The sequence below is a fragment of the Theropithecus gelada genome, chromosome 6 (genome assembly GCF_003255815.1).
Source record: "Theropithecus gelada isolate Dixy chromosome 6, Tgel_1.0, whole genome shotgun sequence".
Lineage (NCBI taxonomy): Eukaryota > Metazoa > Chordata > Mammalia > Primates > Cercopithecidae > Theropithecus > Theropithecus gelada.
In genome coordinates, this window is record NC_037673.1 from 53029266 (window position 1) to 53050864 (window position 21599).

The 21599-nt window shown below is 41.8% G+C and overlaps 1 protein-coding gene and 2 pseudogenes across 2 annotated transcripts in view; 2 read left to right on the forward strand and 1 right to left on the reverse strand.

Annotated features, from left to right (window-relative positions):
• Positions 1-21599, reverse strand: part of ANKRD55 (ankyrin repeat domain 55) — a 138749-nt gene that overhangs the window by 42966 nt on the left and 74184 nt on the right. Inside the window, exon 7 of the mRNA XM_025388590.1 lies at positions 10575-10703. Within this exon, the coding sequence (XP_025244375.1) occupies positions 10575-10703 (129 nt within the window). The remainder of the gene's footprint in view (positions 1-10574; positions 10704-21599) is intronic.
• Positions 2892-3447, forward strand: LOC112626494 (annotated as a pseudogene).
• On the forward strand, positions 4564-5244 carry LOC112626493 (annotated as a pseudogene). Its single transcript, XR_003119904.1, has one exon. The product of XR_003119904.1 is annotated as a 60S ribosomal protein L13a pseudogene (transcript).

The following is a 21599-nucleotide window of genomic DNA, read 5'->3' on the forward strand; positions in this document are numbered from 1 at the left end:
AAGTGATAAGCCTCTAGCCAGGCTAGAAAAAAACAGAGGGGCACAAATTACTTAATATCAGAAATGAAAAAAGGTACTTCACTACAGATCCCATGAACATTAGAAGAACAATGAAGAAATACTTTACACAACTCTATTTTCACAACTTGATAAACATATTTGAAATGGACCAATTCCTTAAAAGACACAATCTACCAAAACACACACAAGGAGAAATAGATAATCTGAATACATTTATGTCTATTAAAGAAATTGAAAAGGCTGGGTGTGTGGCTCACACCTGTTATCCCAGCACTTTGACAGGCTGAGGCACGTTGATCACCTGAGGTCAGGAGTTCGAGACCAGCCTGGCCAACATGGCGAAACCCCGTCTCTACTAAAAATACAAAAAATTAGCCTGGCGTGGTGGCAGGCACCTGTAATCCCAGCTACTGGGGAAGCCCGGGAGGTGGAGGTTGCAGTGAGCCAAGATCGCGTCATTGCGTCATTGCACTCCAGCCTGGGCGACAGACAGAGAGACTCTGTCCCCCCGCTGCCGCAAAAAAAAAAAAAAAAAAAAGAAAAAGAAAAAGAAATTGAATAAATAATTAATAACCTTCTAAAATGGAAATATGAGGCCCAGATGTATTCACTGGTAAATTTTACAAAACATTCAAGAAAAAAATGACAGTTCTTAAATAATCTCTTTCAGAAGATAGAAGTGTAGGGAACTTCCTAACTCATTCTATCAGCCAGTATCACCCTAATACAAAACAAGACAAAGACATTACAAGAAAAGAAAACTATAGACCAATAACTTTCATAAAGATAGATGTAAATGTCCCCAACGACATATTAGTGAATAGAATCTAGCAACATAAAAAAAGAATTATACATCGTGGTCAAGTAGGATTTATCCAAAGTATGCAAGTATAGCTCAACATTTTCAAATCAATTAATGTAATCAACCACATCAGCAGGCTAAAGAAGAAGAATCACACAGTTGCATCAATAGATACAGAAAAAGCATTTGAGAAAATCCATCACTTATTCATAATAAAAACTCTCAGTAAACTAGGAATAGAGAAGAACTCCCTAAACTTGATAAAGAGCATCTATAGAAAACCTATAGCTAACATCACACTTCATGGTGAAAAATGAGAAGCTTTCCAACTAAGATCAGGAACAAGGTAAAGATGTCTCCTATCACAACTTTTCTTTTCTTTTCTCTTCTTTTCTTTTCTTTTCTTTTCTTTTCTCTTCTTTTCTTTCTTTCTCTTTCTTCTTTCTTTCTTTCTTCTTCTTTTTTTTTTTTTAGGGTGTCACTCTGTTGCTCAGGCTGGAGTGCAGTGGTGTGATCTTGGCTCACTGTGACCTCTGCCTCCAGGTTCAAGTGATTCTCCTGCCTCAGCCTCCCAAGTAGCTGGGACTACAGGCATGTGCCACCACACCCAGCTAGTTTTTGTATTTTCAGTAGAGGCAGGTCTTTGCCATTTGGCCAGGTTGGTCTTGAACTCCTGGCCTCAAGCAATCCACCTGCATCGGCCTCCCAAAGTGCTGAGATTATAGGCATGAGCCACTTTACCTGGCGCCACAACCTCTTTTCAATATTATACCAAAGTTCTAGTTAATGCAATAAGACAAGAACAGGAAATAAAAAGAATGCTGATTGAGAAGGAGGAAATAAAACAGTCCGTTTTCAGATGACATGACTATCTATGTATAAAATCTGAAAGAATAGACAAAAATAGCTTTGAAACTAAGAAGCAATTATAGCAAGATTTCAGGATATAAGCTAATATACAAAAGTTGATCATTTTTCTATAAACTAGCAATGCACAATAGAATTTGAAATTAAAAATACAATACCATTTACATTAGCACCCCTCAAAATTAAATACTTAGGTACAAATCTAACAAAATATGATACAAGAGCGATATGAAAAAATCTACAAAATTGTGATGAAAAACATCAAAGAACTAAATAAATGGAGATCTTCATATGGTGAGGGTAAGAGCAAAATAAAAATTATAAAAATAAATAAATAAATGGAGAGGTATTCCATGTTCATGGTTAAGAAGACTTCAAATTGTTAAGATATCAGTTCTTCAAAACTTGATTTACAGATTCAATATAGTCCCTATCAAAATACCAGAAACTTATCTTGTAGATATTAACAAACTGATTCTACAGTTTATATGGAGAGGCAAAAGACACAGAATAGTCAACAAGACAGTGGAGAAGAACTAAGTTGGGCAACTGACACTACTCAACTTTAAGACTTACTATAAAGCTACAGTAATCAAGATAGTGTGATATTGGCAGAATAATAGACAAATAAGTCAATGCAACAGAATGGACAGCCAAGAAATAGACTCACATAAATATAATCAACTGATATTTGACAAAAGAGTAAAAGCAATACAATAAAGAAAGGTAGTTGTTTCACCAAATGGTGCTGAAACAGCTGGACATCTACATGCAAAAAAATAAACCTAGACACAGACCTTATACCTTTTACAAAATTGACTCAAAACTGATCACAGACCTAAATGTAAAACCTAAAATTAGGCCAGGCGAGGTGGCTCGTATCTATAATCCCAGCACTTTGGGAGGCTGGGGTGGGAGAATCGCTTGAGTCCGGGGGTTCAAGACCAGCCTAGGCAACATGGTGAAACCTCATCTCTAAAAAAAATACAAAAAATTACCTAGGCATTGTGGCATCTGCCTGTAGTCCCAGCTACTCAGGAGGCTGAAGTGGAAGGATCACTCGAGCCTAGGAGGTCCAGGCTGCAGCGAGCCGTGATTATGTCACTGCAATCCAGCCTGGATGAGACAGAGTGAATTCTAAAATTACATAAGAATTCCAGGAGATGCCCTTTCCCTAAGTGGCCTGAGCTAATCTGTGAAAATGGTTCGCTATTCACTTGACTGAGAGAGTCCCACAAAATCATGCAAATCAAGAGGTTCAAGTCTTAGTGTTCACTTTAAGAACACTTGTGAAACTGCCCAGGCCATCAAGGTATGCATATATGAAAAGCCACGAAGTATCTGAAAGATGTCACTTTACAGAAACAGTGCGTACCATTCTGATGTTACAATGGTGGAGTTGGCAGGTGTGCCTAGGCCAAGCAGTGGGGCTGGACATAAGGTCGGTGGCCCAAAAAGAGTGCTGAATTTTTGCTGCACATGCTTAAAAATGCAGAGAGTAATGCTGAACTTATGGGTTTCGATGTAGATTCTCTGGTCATTGAGCGTGTATCCACATGAATAAAGCACCTAAGATGCGCTGCTGGACCTACAGAGCTCATGGTCAGATTAACCCATACATGAGCTCTCCCTGCCACACTGAGATGATCCTCACTGAAAAGGAACAAAATGTTCCTAAACCAGAAGAGGAGGTTGCCCAGAAGAAAAAGATATCCCAGAAGAAACTGAAGAAACAAAAATTTATGTCACAGGAGTAAATTCAACATTAAAATAAATGCAATTAAAAGTAAAAGAAGAAAAGAAAGAATTCCAGGAGATAACAGGAGCAAAATTTAGATGACCTCGGGTCTGGTGATGACTTTTAGATACTGAAATAATAATCCATGGAAGAAAAAATGGATAACCTAGATTTCATTAAAACCAAAAACTTCTCTGTGAAGGACACTGCCAAAAGAATAACAAGATAAGCCCCAACCTGGAAGAAAATACTTGCAAAAGACATGACTAATAAAAGACTATTGCCAAAATATGCAAATAACTCCTAAAACTCAACAGTAAGAAAACGAACAATCATTTTTAAATGGGCTGAAGCTCTTTATAGATAGCTCACAAAGAAAATTTGCAGATGACTAATATAGCCCATGAAAAGATGTGCCACATCATATGCCATCAGAAAACACAAACTAAAACAACCCTGAGATACCACAGTGCATTGATTAGGAAGGCTAAAATCCAGAACACTGACAATACCAAACACTAGAAAGAATAATGAACAACAGGAACTCCCATTCACTGCTGGTGGAAATGCAAAATGGTACAGCCACTTTTGAAGACAGTTTGGAGACGGAGTCTCACCCTGTCGCCCAGGCTGGAGTGCAATGGTGCAATCTTGGCTCACTGTAACCTCCGCCTCCCAGGTTCAAACGATTCTCCTGCCTCAGCCTCCCGAGTAGCTGGGATTACAGGCACCCACCACCATGCCCAGCTAATTTTTGTATTTTTAGTAGAGACAGGGATTCACCATGTTGGTCAGGCTGGTCTCGAACTCCTGATCTCGTGATCCGCCTGCCTCGGCCTCCCAAAGTGCTGGGATTACAGGTGTGAGCCAACGCTCCCTGTCAGTTTGGTAGTTTCTTACAAAACTAAACATACCCTTACCATAGATCCAGCAATTGTGCTCTTTGATATTTACCCAAAGGAACTGAAAACTTATGTTTACACGAAAAGCGGCGCACAGATGTTTATAGTGGTTTTATTCATAATTGGCAAAGCTGGGAAGCAACCAAGATGTCCTTCCACAGGTGAATGGATAAATAAACTTTGGTACATTCATACAATGGAATATTAATCAGTGCTAAAAAGAAATGAGCAGCTTTTTCCCAGGCGGTTGCCGAAGATGGCGGAGGTGCAGGTCCTGGTGCTCGATGGTCGAGGCCATCTCCTGGGCCGCCTGGCGGCCATCGTGGCTAAACAGGTACTGCTGGGCCGGAAGGTGGTGGTCGTACGCTGCGAAGGCATCAACATTTCTGGCAATTTCTACAGAAACAAGTTGAAGTACCTGGCTTTCCTCCGCAAGCGGATGAACACCAACCCTTCCCGAGGCCCCTACCACTTCCGGGCCCCCAGCCGCATCTTCTGGCGGACCGTGCGAGGCATGCTGCCTCACAAGACCAGGCGAGGCCAGGCTGCCCTGGACCGCCTCAAGGTGTTTGACGGCATCCCACCGCCCTACGACAAGAAAAAGCGGATGGTGGTTCCTGCTGCCCTCAAGGTCGTGCGTCTGAAGCCTACAAGAAAGTTTGCCTATCTGGGGCGCCTGGCTCACGAGGTTGGCTGGAAGTACCAGGCAGTGACAGCCATCTTGGAGGAGAAGAGGAAAGAGAAAGCCAAGATCCACTACAGGAAGAAGAAGCAGCTCATGAGGTTACGGAAACAGGCCGAGAAGAACGTGGAGAAGAAAATTGACAAATACACACAGGTCCTCAAGACCCGCGGACTCCTGGTCTGAGCCCAATAAAGACTGTTAATTCCTCAAAAAAAAAAAAAAAAAAAAAGAAATGAGCGATTAAACCATGAAAAGACATGGAGGAAATGTAAATGCATATTACTAGACAATTTGAAAAAGCTACATACAGTATAATTCCAACTATATGACATCCTGGAAAAGGCAAAACTATGGAGACAGTAAAAAGATCAGTGGTTTAGATAAGTGGATTAGGGTAAGGGTGGAAAGAATAAGGGGAGCTCAGAGGATTTTTAGGGCAATGAAGGTATTCTGCATGATACTTTAATGATGGATACCTGTCTTTATACCTTTGTCCAGTTCCACAGCATGTACAATATCTAGAGAGAACCTTATGGTAAACTATGGACTTTGGCATTGATGACCTGTCAGTGTAGGCTATCAATTGTAACAAGTGTACCACTGTAGTGGGAGATGTTGGTAATGGGGGAGGCAATTTATTGTCAGTGGGGTGGGGGTGGGGTGGGCAGAAGATATTAATAGGTGACATATTTCTGCAATTTTCCTCTCAATTTTATTGGGAACTTAAAACTGCTCTAGAAAACTAAAGTCTTTTTTTATTATTATTTTTTTATTGTACTTTAAGTTCTAGGGTACATGTGCACAACGTGCAGGTTTGTTACATATGTATACATGTGCCATGTTGGTGTGCTGCACCCATCAACTCGTCAGCACCCATCAACTCATCATTTGCATCAGTTATAACTCCCAATGCCATCCCTCCCCCCTCCCTAGAAAACTAGTCTTTACTTGAAATGTTTTTTTCTAGAGAGAGAAAGAACCCAATAAGCCATTGACCCCATTGGCTTGAGATGAATAAATTTATTGGACTGAATTCAATGAACTCCTCTTTAGGGACCTACAGTTTACAAAGCTCTGTTCTGGGTGTTAAGAGACATTTGGATGAATAAGGCACGTTGCCCTCAAGTCCACAGTCTGGAAGGGAAGACACAGGCACCTCACCAATTTTAACAAAGTCCTAGAAGTAACATGGAGGGAAGAATTTGGAAAGGGAGCTCAACAAAGAAGGTGACACTTAATTGGGCTTGGAGAAATAAGACAGAATAAGCAGATATTCTGCAGGCAGAAGGAACAATGCAGCGAGTGCAAGAAGAAAGAAATATTTCCCCCAAATGGAAGACCATGACAGCGGGGCAGACAGAAGGAATCTTTATGATGGATTGTGAGGGTTACTAATATTCCAGTGTGATTAGAGCCGAGATTACGTGAGCTAGAGAGAAAAGGTCAGGGGTGGGGAGGCAAGGACCAACAGTGACCATAATTGTTTTGGTATTAAAAAAGCTATGTTGGTACATGTCTTTGTGATTTGTTGGAAAAGCCCTGTAAGAATAGATTGGAAGGCCAAGTGTGGTGGTTCATGCCTGTAATCCCAACACTTGTGAGGCCTGGGTGGGAGGATCTCTTGAGTCCAGGAGTTCAAGACCAGCATAGGCAACATGGCGAGACTCTGTCTCTACTTAAAAAAAAAAAAAAAAAAAAAATTAGCCAGGCATGGTGGCGTGTGCCTGTAGTCCCAGCTACTAGGGAGGCCGAGGTGGTAGGATTTCTTGAGCCCAGGATTAAACTTAGTTTACCCAGTAGGCCTACTACTTCAAATCTTTACTGCTTTGTTTATTTTGGTGAAATACAAAGGCCTTATTATTTCAATGAATTATAGCTTTAAATGTGATCTCATTATATGGTCCAAGAGAAAAGCAGGAAATTCAGAAAAAGGAATAAATGACAACGGGAAATAGACTCATTCATATGGAAAAACTCTAAAAGGAGCACAATGCTAGCCCTGTGTTATAAATGAACAAGAAGTCTAAAGAAGGCAAGTGTAATAATAATTTTAGCTGACATTTGGAATTACCCTCAGTCTTTGCAGTGTAAATGGCAGAGTACACCACTTCTGAATTCTACTGCTAACCACAGGGGAGGAGAATGCACAATTCCTCCAGAGCCGGGGTTCTTAGCCTTTTGTGGGTAGTCACTGTTCCTCATTGAGGAGGTCAAGAAAGTTGTGGACTCCTTCCTTAGAAAAATGAATGCAAACGTGCTCACACACCATATACACAGTATTACATACAACTGTAGGGGTTCTAGAGGGACCTGTCTTTTTAATCTTTTTACCTCCAATACAAGACATGTAGTGGATGCTCAAGAAGTATTTATTTAGTGATTGAGTAAATAAATGAACAAGGCATTATGCTTATACAATCACGGTCAAAATAAAAACATCTCCAATAGTAGGTAAAGTATTAGCACCCATTAATATGAATTCATTTGTCATAGTGCTTCTAAATCCTAGCTGCATATCACAGCCTTCTATGGAAATGAAGGAGCTTTAAATAATGTATGTGTGGCTGGGCGTGGTGGCTCACGCCAGTAATCCTAGAACTTTGGGAGGCTGAGGCAGGCGAATCAGCTGAGGTCAGGAGTTCGAGACCAGTCTGACCAACGTGGTGAAACCCCATCTCTACTAAAAACACAAAAATTAGGCGGTCATGGTGGTGCGTGCCTGTAATTCCAGCTACTTAGGAGCCTGAGGCAGGAGAATTGCTTGAACCCGGGAGGCGGAGGTTGCAGTGAGCCAAGATCGCACTATTGCACTCCAACCTGGGCAATAGAGCAAGACTCCATCTCCAAAAAATATATATATATATATGTGTGTGTGTGTGTGTGTGCACGCGCACGCGCGTGCACACACGCACACACAGTTTTTTTTAAAATAGAGATGGAGTCTTGCTCTATTGCCCAGGCTGGTCTCGAACTCCTGGTCTCAAGTGATTCTCCTGCCTCAGATTCCCAAAGTGGTGAGATTATAGCCCCAGCCCCAGCCAATACAGGTGTATTGTTTTATGAGCCCACGGTCTCACTGCATTACACAGCTTGGTCTCAAATCCTGGGCTCAGGTGATCCTCCTGCCTCAGTCTCCCAAGTAGCTGTGATTATATGCACAGGCCACTATGCCCAGTTCCAGTTTTGAAAAATATTGATGGCTGGGCCCCACCCCAGAACAAATGAATGAAAATCTAAGAGGTGAGGCCTGGAGGACATGAGTATTGTTTAAAAGCTCTTCAGTTTATTCCATTGTGCAGACAGGGCTGAAATCAATGTAGTATAGGCTAAAAGCTGTGACATTGAGTAGAGACAAAGAATACGGGAGCTTCCAGGTAGCTGAACACATGAAGGTTTCTGGAGGGTGGCACGCCCAGAGAGGGCATGGAAGCTCCATGCCTGTTCCCCCATACCCTTGCCCTACCTGTCTCTTCATCTGCATCCTTTGCTATATCATTTAACAAACTGGTAAGCATAAAAAAAGAGAAAGAATATGAAGGCATGGGTATAATAACTAAGTTTCCATGGAGACAATCAGGAACCCTAATAAAAGTGATCATCTTGTCCAATTACATAGTACATTACATATCACTATCATATGCATGGTCTCATTCTGACACCAAAGATACCTTATCAGTTAAGCCAAGCAAGTGTTGACCTGTCTCAGATCAAGCCCAAGTCTATTAATGCAAACTCAGATCTTCAGAGTTGAGTAGGCTGTTCTTATGATTTTGCCAAAGTGCCTCTTAAAGGATAAGAACAGGGATTCCCGGCTGGGCGCAGTGGCTCATGCCTATAATCTCAGCATTTTGGGAGGCTGAGGGGGGAGGATCACGAGGCCAGGAGTTCAAGACCTGCCTGCCCAACATGGTGAAAACCTGTCTCTAATGAAAATACAAAAATTAGCTGGGCATGGTGGTGTGTGCCTATAATCCCAGCTACTTGGGAGACTGAGGCAGGAGAATTGCTTGAACCAGGCCCTGGGAGGCAGAGGTTGCAGTGAGCGGAGATTGCACCACTGCACTCCAGCCTGGGCTACAGAGCGAGACTCCATTTCAGAAAACAAAACAAAACAAAACAAAACACAGCGATTCCCACCCTGTGAGGGCTCAGCGGGGGTCTGGGAATCTGTCGTTTTACAAGCACTGCTGGTGATTCCATTGTGAGGCCAGGTCTCAGACAGCAGCTCTACAGTGGGGCTGGGATGGTGGAAGGGGGATGCATGTCAGTTAGAATTACCTGGGGAGGTTTTTCAAAATGCACATGCATCCCGGATCTAGGGAATCAGAACGCAGTGGTGTTGAGGTGACTATATAGAAAATGCCTGCTTCTGGTGCCACTTTCATCTCAGCTGAGAACCAACACATGGGGAGCTTCCTGGCAGCCCAGCCAAGTTCCTCTGTGGCCACTGGGTGACCCCTGAGCAGCCAGAGGCCAGCCCCAGGGCATGGAGTCCTGGGCAGAGACTGGCAGCGATGGTAGCAGGGCAGGTGATTAGATATTGAAAGTATGTAGGAGGGTGCTATGGGCAGGTGGAGATGACAAAACAAGCCTTGCTTACTGCATAGCTTTGCAGAGAAACTGGTGCAGAGAAACTGAAGCCAAGGTTGGAGGGACGAAAACAGAGCAGTTTCCAGATCACTTCTGTTTTCCCCTTACATCAAGCACACATGTCAGTCCCGAGAGTCCCAGGTGCCCACTTCTGCTGTACTTGGCACATGGAAATGCTGACTGAAACCAGAGTCAGGGCAGCAGAAACTATTCTCACAGGGTCCTGGCAGCAGTTCAGACAGGTGCCCTTTCTGGGCCAACAGAAATCAACTGTGGGGGTGTCTGTGCTGAAGACAGAGATGGGCTGGCAAGTTTATGGAAAGGATGCACGGTACTGCTCTCCTTGAAAAAAGGAATAGATAACTTTTAGTTAATCATTCCACTTGAAAATAGAAAGTACTCTGTTACACATTAGCGATTATTATTCTTTCACCTTATTCTCGGTTTTGTCCTCTCCGGACAATAGATTTCTTGAGCCTATTTTGATTTGTCTGGGTGTGTGTACTGACGTGGACTCCCTGACGTGATAGTGTTGCAGGGTCAGGAGCCACTACTTTCACTGTTGGGTGGAGAATTCAGGATCACCTGAAATAACTCCGCTGGGGAGGATTTGGAAGCAAGAAGAGAATCAGAGGGTCACGGTTCAAAGACTTTGAAGGCATTTTCCCAGCAATTCTTTGCAGGTTTACTCTGGGACACAGTAAGCCGGTAGCAAACATTGCGATGGAGAGAGAAAGAGAGACAGTGAGAGGGCTGTGTGTGTGTGTCTGTGTGGGACACCCAAGGCAGGCTCTGCTTGATATTCTGTAACCATCCCGCTTTGCATCTTGGCAGGGTTTCTCTTCAACAAGTGGTGGGGCTGAATGAAGGGCTGAAACCTCCATCTTTAAAGTTTGACCTACTCAGAAAATTGTTAACAGTGCTTTCCACCATTTAAACCTGAGACCAGTCCACTGGTCAATTTCTCACCTGGACTGCCCAGTGGAGAGCCGTTTTAAAGTCTTTATCCACAAGGGTGGGGTCTGCCCCCTTCTTCAGCAGCATTTGGGTGTGTTGAGGCTGGTTGTGGAAAGCCGCCCAGTGGAGTGGTGTCATTCCCTGCAAAACAACAGTCAGAGAGGACAGAGATGAGCACAGGCTCCCAGGAAGAAAACCGGAACTCACACTTTCTCCTCAGGCCTAGGGGCCATCACGAGATGCATTGGTTGTTTCCTGCTAGTTCATTCATTCATTAATCCGTTCATTCAATAGACGTTTTATTGCGCTTCTGTTTTGTGCCAGGCAAGCAGGTGTTCAGGATACAGAAGTTAATAAGATAAATGAGATCCTTACCCTCATGGAAATTGCTCTGTGGTAAAGGAAGATAGCTACTAAATGCACAAAAACATGTCAAACAATCTTCCAGATTGATAAATATTAGGAAGAATGCACATGGGATGCTGGTGAGAGAGTAATCAAGGGTGGAGGGACTGTTCTAAACAGACCTCTGTGAGAAGCACTGGAGGAAGAGGACAGCCAACACCAAGCACAGAGGCAGAGAGTAAGTTAAAGGAAGGCCCCTGTGACTGGAGTGCAATACCCTACCACCAGGGCAGGGGTGCTGTCTGTTTTCCTCTATCTCTAATGCCTAGACTAGAGGCTGGAGAAATAGCTGTTGAATGAATGAATGAGGTTGGAGGGGAAGAGAGCAATGTGAAATGAGGTTGAAGAGGGAGGCAGGGGCTGATCCTGGGAGGGTGGGATGGGGGATAACTGTCTCTGCATAAGGCATTTGGATTTTATTCTAATTCAGTGGAGAGACAATGAAGGATTTTAAGCAAGTATTGGCAATGATCAGATGTACACTGTTTAGAAGAAATCACTGTGGCAGCTTGGAGAACAAAGCTGGATGAATGAATGGTGAATCCCAGCTTCTTTCAGAGTGCAAGGTCACATGGGTTAGGTATAATTTAACAGTAAGTGAGCTTATGCTGAGAAATGGTGGCCAAAAAGAGCCAGCGTTATTTGAGAGTATATATGATGAAAAGGTTGGCTCTTCTCCTTGCTCACTCATCTCAGTTCCATGAAACGTATCTAGAATGAATTGAAATGAAGATGCCTGATAAAGGGGGCAAAGGGCACGGGCAGCTTTGAAGACTCTCTTTCTATAGTTATCTCTGCTGATAGCATAAAGCTAGGAGACAACACCTTGGCTTTCTCTGTTCCTTCCAGGGTGAGCTGCATGGAGAAGATGGGCCTCAGCCTAGACAGAAGCACATTAATAATAGCCCAGAGCTAATATTTGTTGATCTAGAGACCTTTATGAGTTCTTTTATCTATTGTCTCACATAATCCTCCAAACAACCTTCTGGAGTAAGTACTGTGGTGATGTCTCCTACATGTCCACCAGGCTGTTTCCTCTTCCTCTGGGGCACACAGTCAGACTATATTCTCCAGCCTCCTTGCAGATAGGTGCAGCCACATGACTGAGTCCTTGCCACTGGAATGTGGACAGAGGAGATGGAAACCTTCCCCAGGCCTGGGCTAGACAAAAAGCCCATGTGGTCCTCCACATCTTCTCTTTTTCCTCATATATCAACAGAATGCAGAGGAGGACAAGGTTCTAGAAGATGCTGGAACCATGTGATTGAAAAGCCTGGGTTTCTGAGCGATGAGGGAGAATAGGACCACCCTGCCAAACAGCACTGGAGTATGATATGAGCAAGAAATAGGCTTTTATTGTGTCAGGCTACTGAGATTTCAAGTAGTTTGCTAGAGCAGTTAGCCAGCTCTGATAGGTGCGATTGTCCTTCTCATTTAATGGAAGAGGAAGCTGAGCTCTAGAGAAATTCCTGAGTTTGTGAGCAGGCAGGGAACTGAATCTAGGGTTTAAGGTTTGTGGGAAACTAGAATTAGAATGTTAAATCCCCTCAACCAGTTCCATATTTTAAATTCCTATATTATGGTTTGCTTTCAAGTTTCAAGTGTCATATGACAGTGAGCCTCCAGAGATACTCTTGAGGATATTTCAAGGAATTAGTTCCATATGAAAAAGAATGCTGGTATAAAAGCAATGGAACTTCTTATTCTTATTCCAATGGCTGAATATTTACTTGGAAATCAGAATACCTCAGTACATTCTAATTGGTCCTCTTCATCTTTAACTGGGCACACTGGGGTTAGAAATCTAACACAAGGGAATTACATTTTAAAATTAAATTATATTTTTAAAATAATGCATGGATAGCCCCTTTCCCAGTTCTTAGTCCCACTTGCTTCATTGCAAATGAAGTGATGAAATGAAGCCATTGGCTTCATCACGAAGTGCCAAAAGTTTTCAAGTTACCGGAGTGTAAGTTGCATGACAGCAGGGCCTTTGTCGGCCCGTCTGAATTCCTAGATCCTAGAACGGTGCCAGGCACATTATAGACGTTGAGTAAATACTTATTAAATGAACAAATGATTTACCGTGCTCCACTGATTTTTTATTTTTATTTTTTTGAGATGGAGTTTTGCTCTGTCACCCAGGCTGGAGTGCAATGGCACAATCTCGGCTCACTGCAACCTCCACCTCCAGAGTTCAAGCGATTCTCCTGCCTCAGCCTCCCAAGCAGCTGGGATTATAGGTGCCCGCCACCATGCTTGGCTAATTTTTGTAGTTTTTAGTAGAGACAAGTTTCACCATGTTGGCCAGGCTCGTCTTGAGCTCCTGACCTTAGGTAATCAGCCCACCTCAGCCTCCCAAAGTGCTAGGATTACAGGAGTGAGCCACTGCACCCAGCCGAATTTCTTTGTAAAAATCTGGCTTTACTTTTTAAAATCATACACAGAAGAAAGGCAGAACATGACTTCTCCTTTATAGGCAATGAACTTGTCTGATATGATCATTGTTACCAACTCATCAGCTGAAACTTCTCAGGATTTTTGATGAGTGCTTTAAACAATCTTGTCTTTTGTACTACTGTACTATCTCACATCCAATTACTAACCAGGCCTAATCCTGCTTAGCTTCTGAGGTCAGGTGCATTCAGGGTAGTTATAGCCATAGACCACTGCACTGCCAAAGGTAAGGTAGATGGCAATGACTATATGTAGAAGTATGATTTAGTGATGTGGGAATTCAGTGCGAAAATGTGGTTGTGAGTTAAACTGTGGTAATGCAATGTTAATTATTGTCTCCTGAATACAGTTTTAGGCTTTAAGAGCTATTCTCTTTAAATAACCACAAGAAAACTCCCCTCAAAACCCAACTCTTGCATAGTCTGATCAAGGAGTGGGGTGGGAGGAGTGCTATAATTTTTCATACACCTACTTGATGCGAAGAGCTTTGCATCTGCTATCGCATAGAATCTTTACAATGATCCTAAGGGATTGGTATTTTTAGGCCTATTTTACAGGCGAGGAAATTGAAACACAGATTAAGTAATTTGCCTAAGGTCATTGACTGAGTCCATGGTAGAGCTAGGGTTCAATGCTTGTTTTTCTGACTCTGGAGAAAAAAATGCTCTTTCCACACATCATGGTGGTAGAATTTCATTTTGGGAATGAGCTCAGATGCTAAAAAATTTCTTTCTTTGTGATTGTACCTGGATTCAAGGTTGTCTTACTTTCTAAAATGATGGTTCTTACTAGTGTAAGGGTTGGTACCCTATATTACTTGTTTCAACTGCCATTGCCTCAAGGCTCCTCCTGAAAGTGCAGTTGGCAAACATTTATTTTTGTGAGACATATACACATACATAATACGTATTCTCCCTGACCATTCACCCTCACCACAAAACTTGTGAACACCTTGAAAATAACTGGTGATCCTCTGAATGACTCCAAATCAAGACCCGAATTACTTGATTACTTCTCCAAATACTTGTACAATATAAATGGGTTATGAACACTCAGTCAAGTCAAGGGAAATTTCCTGCTGCTTTCTTTTTTCTTTTTTTCATTTGGGCTGATGAGAATAAGAATAAATCCTCTTAGAGTTAATCATGTGAAAACCAAAACTTTTAAAAGCAGCTCAAAGGCAGCGGTTGGTATTGCATACTTTATTTAGGAACATTTTCCTACAACTGCTTCCTTCTCCTTTCTTCTTCTTCTTTCTTCAACTTCTGTTGAGCCTGCAGAAATTGTAGTTGTCTTATGTTAAAATTCTGGTGGCCAGTTAAGGGGCAAACATCAGGCTTAGCAACTGGTATCTGTACTAAGCAGTGACAGAAATCACAATTACACTGTGACGCACATAAAGGCAGATGCTGTGGCATATTCACCATGGTATGCCCCCTGCACTAAGCACACAGTAAGTGTTCAAGGAATGTTTACTGGAAGAATTAATTAGTGAGTTGCAGCTTATCAAAGGTCACTTGGACTCATGGGGAATATAAAATCAGAGTCTGCTGGATAAGACAGCCATCTGCATCCAAGTTATGGAGACCTTTCCAACCAGTTACTTCCTGGAGTTTCATTGAGGGCTGAACTGAGCCTTCGAAGCATCTAGAAGCTGACAATCTAGCAGTCACTATCAGGCATGTTGCAACAAACACCCACATGGCCCTGGTGAGAGGAGAATTTTACTCTTCTGAAAATCAAAAAGTATTGATTGGCTCAAAGAGTGAGGAGGAACTCATATTCAGTTAAGAATATAAGCTCTCCAGAATGTTTTGAGGGGAAATGTTAAGTTTTGGTTGACTTGGGATCCGATTTTAGATTGCTGATAGGACAAAATGTATGTTCTAACTGTTGGATGCATAGTAGGGTTGCTTTGGAACAGTGTCTTGTGTTGATGAGTAATTCTGTGCCTTGAACCTGTGCCACCACAATTTCAGTTAAAGGCTTACAAGTCCTATCAGCTTCTCAGAACATTTTTTTTTTTTTCCAAACCACTTTTGTGTTTTCTGAGCCAGAAATCTGCTTTAATGCTTAGCAGGTTTCATGTTTCAGAACTGTACTTTTAGAGTGTCTCTAGCCAACACTGAAAGGCACACAGAGAGAAATGTTGATGTGGCTGGGTGCTTGGTTTGTTCCCTGTCTTGGTTGGCGGTTCGGGGCGGGGTGGTGGAGGGGGAGGGTTAAGAATTATAGCAGGTGTCTGGTGGCTGAGAGGTCAGTAAACAATTCCAGATGCTTTGAAGGATCTAGAATTTCTAGCAGCTTGGCTCTGGTTGACATTTAAAAATTCACATACTTAATCCTCCGATCACATATGACCACCTCCCACAAAAGTTACAGAGGATCAGGAGATAAAAAATTAGATAAAAAATTGGAATGAATATGTCCTTTAAAAGTATATCTAGTTTTAAAAACTAGATGATGTCACAAGTACCGTAATGAAAGCCATTTTCTTTCATTTTTATTTGAAAAACAATCTTATAGATCAGAAAGCTTAGTAAATTAGTTCATTGTCTTTGTTTTGGAATTTCCTAAACTGGATAGATAGACGGTGAGCATCACGATAGCCAAAGACTATAACTGAAGGCCAAGAATACTCTGAGGTTGGATTTTAGGGCACTAGGAAGGGCTCCTAATAATGGCACTCTCTAAAAACTCTTTTTCTCGCTGTAATAATTATAGAATAATATGTCTGACATTAAAAAAAATACTTTAGAATGGGGTTTTCATAATTTAAATCAGACAAGAAAAACAATAAAACGAACTTAGGCCATGGAAGTCTAGGAGCCAATTCTAACAAGAACAAACTTACAAAACAAAGCCTTCAGAATAGAAGCCTAAGTTGATATATTTATTTTTCAACCAAAAAAGAACATCTACATTCTTCTGCACTAAACTGTGAGCTCCATCATAGCAGGGATGAGGCCTACATGAGACATGGCAGGTACTGAACAAATATTTATTGAATAAATAAAATAAAACAATTTTCTTGTTCCAAGGAGATCACCTTGGGAGGCTATACAATTATTCTACTCATTGCTCAAAATACTTTTGGGATTTTTTTTTTTTTTTGAAATTGCCACTAGAGCAAGAGCTCTATCCATGGATAGAAATAAGAATATGTGAGTTTCATCAGAGAAATAATTACATCTTTATTTTCAATAACTTTTTTTTTTTTTTGAGACAGAGTCTTACTCCGTCACCCAGGCTGGAGTGCAGTGGCACCATCTCGGCTCACTGCAACCTTCGCCTCCTGGGTTCAAGTGATTCTTTTGCCTCAGCCTCCCAAGTAGCTGGGACTACAGTGCCCGCCACCATGCCTGGCTAATTTCTGTATTTTTAGTAGAGACGGGCGTCACCATATTGGCCAGGCTGGTCTCGAACTCCTACACCTTGTGATCCGCCCGCCTTGGCCTCCCAAAGTGCTGGGATTACAGGTGTAAGCCACTGCACCCGGCCTACTTTCACTAACTTCTAATTGAAATTTAACATCTTTTTCAATTATGAATATAGGCAACAACCCACAGTAGTATAAACAGTACCTGTGACTTTGCCACCACTATAAATTATAGATATAGTGCTATTACATTAGTGATTGCAGATATCTCAAAATATTTACATGTCTCACTACTTCAACAATTGTAGTAGTTTGTGGTCCTGCCATCAAATCTTATTTAATGCATTAATAAACAATCTTTTATGTTATTGTCATAAATTTGTTCTTTAAAATATTTTCTAGCCTGGGCAACATGGTGAAACTCTGCCTCTACAAAAAAAAAATAAATAAATAAAAAAAAAATTAGTTTGGTATGGTGGTACCTGCCTGTAGTCCCAGCTACTTGGGAGGCTGAGGTGGGAGAATCACTTGAGCCTGGGAGGCAGAGGTTGCAGTGAACTGAGCTTGCACCACTGTACTCCAGCCTCACAGAGTGAGACCCCGTCTCAATAAATAAATAAATAGGCTGGGCATGGTGGCTCACACTTGTAATCCCAGCCCTTTAGGAGCCCAAGGTGGGTGAATCATTTGAGGTCAGCAGTTTGAGACCAGCCTGGCCAACATGATGAAATCCTGCCTCTACTAAAAATACAAAAATTAGCCAGGCGTGGCGGTGGTTGCCTGTAATCCCAGCTACTCGGTAGGCTGAGGCAGGAGAATCACTTGAACCCTGGAGGTGGAGGTTGCAGTGAGCTGAGATCGCACCACTGCACTCCAGCCTTGGCAACAAAGCAAGACTCTGTCTTAAATAAATAAATAAATAAATAAATAAATAAGAGAATGTTTTGTTAACTGTATTTTAATACATTGATTTCTTCTGCAATCCTATATATTTTATTTTCTGTAATTTCAGATATTTTTCTTTTTTGATATTTTTCCTTTTAAAAAGAAGTTTAAATAGAGATGAGGTTTAGCCATGTTGCCCAGGCTGATCTTGAACTCCTGAGCTCAAGCAATCGTCCTGCCTTGGCCTCCCAAAGGGCTGGGATTACAAGTGTGAGCCACTGCACCCAGCCTAATTTTTAAGGTATGTTTCTGAGAAGTTATCCATAGGTTTCACAAACACATGAAAATGTGTCCATGTCAAAATATGGGTAAGGATTCCTGCTCTAAAGTCTACAGGACATTTAAAAAAAATTCTAATTGGTATAACATTTTATTTACTTGGTCGGGCACGGTGGCTCAAGCCTGTAATCCCAGCACTTTGGGAGACCGAGACGGGCAGATCACGAGGTCAGGAGATCGAGACCATCCTGGCTAACACGGTGAAACCCCGTCTCTACTAAAAAATACAAAAAAACTAGCGGGGCGAGGTGGGGGGCGCCTGTAGTCCCAGCTACTCGGGAGGTTGAGGCAGGAGAATGGCGTAAACCCGGGAGGCGGAGCTTGCAGTGAACCGAGATCCGGCCAGTGCACTCCAGCCCGGGCTACAGAGCGAGACTCTGTCTCAAAAAAAAAAAAAAAATTTATTTACTTATGTATATCTCATAGACACTTCTAATACCATGAAAATCTTTTGAGAGTAGGTTTTGGAAATAACAGTCACCTGGAGTCAAGTCTGGGAAATAAATTGGATAGCTGAGTCAACAAAACAAATGAAGAAAGGACCATAAAATAAAATAACATGACTTTTTCTTGAATTTAATTCTTTCTTTCTCCCTAGATATAACATATCTAGATACACTATATATCTGGGCTGGGGGTGGTGCCCCACGCCTGTAATCCCAGCACTTTGGGAGGCCGAGGCCCGTGGATCACTTGAGGACAGGAGTTGGAGACCAGCCTGGCCAACCTGGTGAAACCCTGTCTCCACAAAAAATACAAAAATTAACCGGGCATGGTGGCAGGCACCTGTAATCCCAGCTACTTAAGAGGCTGAGGCATGAGAATCGCTTGAACCCAACAGGCAGAGGTTGCAGTGAGGCGAAATCATGCCACTGCACTCCAGCCTGGGTGACAGAGTGAGACCACATCTCGGGAAAAAAGAAATCTATATATATGTGTGTGTACACACATATATATATATATATTTTGTGCCTCACTATGTGCAAGCTACTGAGCTAGAATCTAGGGATACAAAGATAAAAAAGGCATGGTCTGCCTCTAGAAGTTTATAGGGTTGGGGGAGAGTGGGAGAGGGAGGTGGGGGCTCCTAAGTAGCGGTGACCCTACTCCATTTTTTTTTTTTTTTAGATGTTCAGTCTTAGGCTAAAACTTCTGATTCATTAATAAATTGTGCTTTGTTATTCTACCTTTTGCTAACTGTAAAGTAAAAAATTTCAAGAGTCAGGGACTGTTTCTTCTGCTTTTGGTTCTACCTCAGGAATGTGGTAAGTAGAAGTGATGCTAAGTATTATGTCCAAAAGCTCACATTTGTTTTTGCAACTTAAATTTATTTTCTCAGAGTGGTTCTACAATTGAAGTTTGGATTGTCAGACTGCTCACAAAAATCTACTTACATAAGAATGTGCATTTAATATATCCTAAACAATATATATATCCTAAATGCTGTGCATAACAGTGCTTCTCTGGATAAATGCATTCAAAGTTCTAACCCAGATGCCAATAGCTCAGAGCCCCTCTCGATAGAACACTCTTCCTGTCAAGGCTAAAATGAGAGCAGGAGAGGTTAGTTTCCATTTAACTCCCGGTAGCTGCAATAGAAAAGCCTCACTCTATATCAATGATTCTCCTGAGGTCTTGTTTTGAAGAACAAAAGCACAAAGGACAATCTGACCTATCTCACTTTTTTCAGTGTTAACTGCAGTGTGGATAGCTTCTAAATAAGTCACTTTATAATTAAGTAGTGTGGTCAATGAAACAGGAAAAACAAACAGATCATTGGAACAGAACAAAGAGTTCGAAAATGAAACCATATGTTAAAAAAAATCTTGTAACAAACAAAAACATAATTTAACATAACATAATCCAGTTCTTGGGGTAGAGAAGGCCTTCTTTAAAAAGACATCAAAAGAAAAAGCAGAAACAGACAAGAATGATCATTTTAATTATATCAGATTTTTATATTCTGAATAAGAAAAGGTACTATCAACTGTTTTAAAATAACCAACAGCCTGTGAAAAAGTATTTACAACCCAAGAGCAAAGTATTAATATTCAGAATATAAAATAAACTCCTATAAATCAATAAGAAAATGACAATCCCGATCAATGGACAAAGAATGTAAACAGGCAGGTCACAAAAGAAGATATAATAAAGACCATCATATCTATGAAATGATGTTCATCTCTTTAATCAGGGAAAATGCAAATAACAAGAAAATCCAGCAACAGCTGGGGAAAAAACAGGACTTCCACTAAAAACAACAACAGCAACAACAACAACTACAACACCACCCAGCTATTTTGGGTGAATAATTAGGCAGTGTGTATTAAAAATAAAAACTACACTCTTTACTACCCAGCAATTCTTCTTTTAAGAGAAATGCTTGTATAGAGTATGCAAAGAACCTTGTACAAGAAACACTCTCTAGACTGGTGTTTATGATGGTGAAAAATTGAGACAACCTGAATATCCATTCACAGGGGAATGGCAAAATAAATGGAGGTATTTTGATATTATGTAACACTATGAAGCCATTAAAAGGAATGAGCCACAGGCCGAGTGCCTTGGCTCACACCTGTAATCCCAGCACTTTGGGAGGCCGAGGCAGGTGGATCACGAGATCAGGAGTTTGAGACCTGCCTGGCCAACATGGTGAAATCCCATCTCTACTAAAATACAAAAATTAGCTGGGTGTGGTGGCGGGTGCCCAGCTACTCGGGAGGCTGAGGCAGGAGAATCGTGTGAACCTGGGAGGTAGAGGTTGCAGTGAGCCAAGATCGCACCATTCTGGCCTGGACAGGGCCAGACTCGGTCTCAAAAAAAAAAAGGAATGAGCCAGATCTATATGTATCAAAAATTCTAAGATAAATGCTTGAGTTGAAAAAACTAAGTTAGGCCAGGTGCGGTGGCTCATGCCTGTAATCCCAGCACTTTGAGAGGCCCAGGCGGGAGGATCACGAGGTCAGGAGACCAAGACCATCCTGACTAACATGGTGAAACCCCGTCCCTACTAAAAATACAAACAAAATTAGCCGGGCATGGTGGTGGGTGCCCTGCAGTCCCAGCTACTCGGGAGGCTGAGGCAGGAGAATGGCGAGAACCCGGGAGGTGGAGCTTGCAGTGAGCCGAGATCGCGTCACTGCACTCCAGCCTGGGTGACAGAGCGAGACTCCGTCTCAAAAAAAAAAAAAAAAAAAAAAAGTTGCAGAACACATAGAGTGATACCTTTTTTTAAAAAATGAATTTAACTGTTACTCCCCCCTACCCTTCATACAATGGAGGCTACATCATGCTTGGAGCTCACTGAAAAAAGACAGGAGAGAGATTACTTGTTCAAAACATTGAGCAGCCAAATACAGGAACTCCACCAAGGTAATGAATGAAAAAGAAAGCCTGGGCTGTGTTCTTTCCATTTCAGAATTGTATTTATTTCTCAATGGCAATCAATGGCAAGAGCTTTTGCTGTTATAAATTTATCATGATTGGCTCTCACTAGCAATGACCAATAACTAAATAAAATAAATAATTGGCAAAAACAGAATTATAGCACTAGATTTAGTATTAAAGTTTTT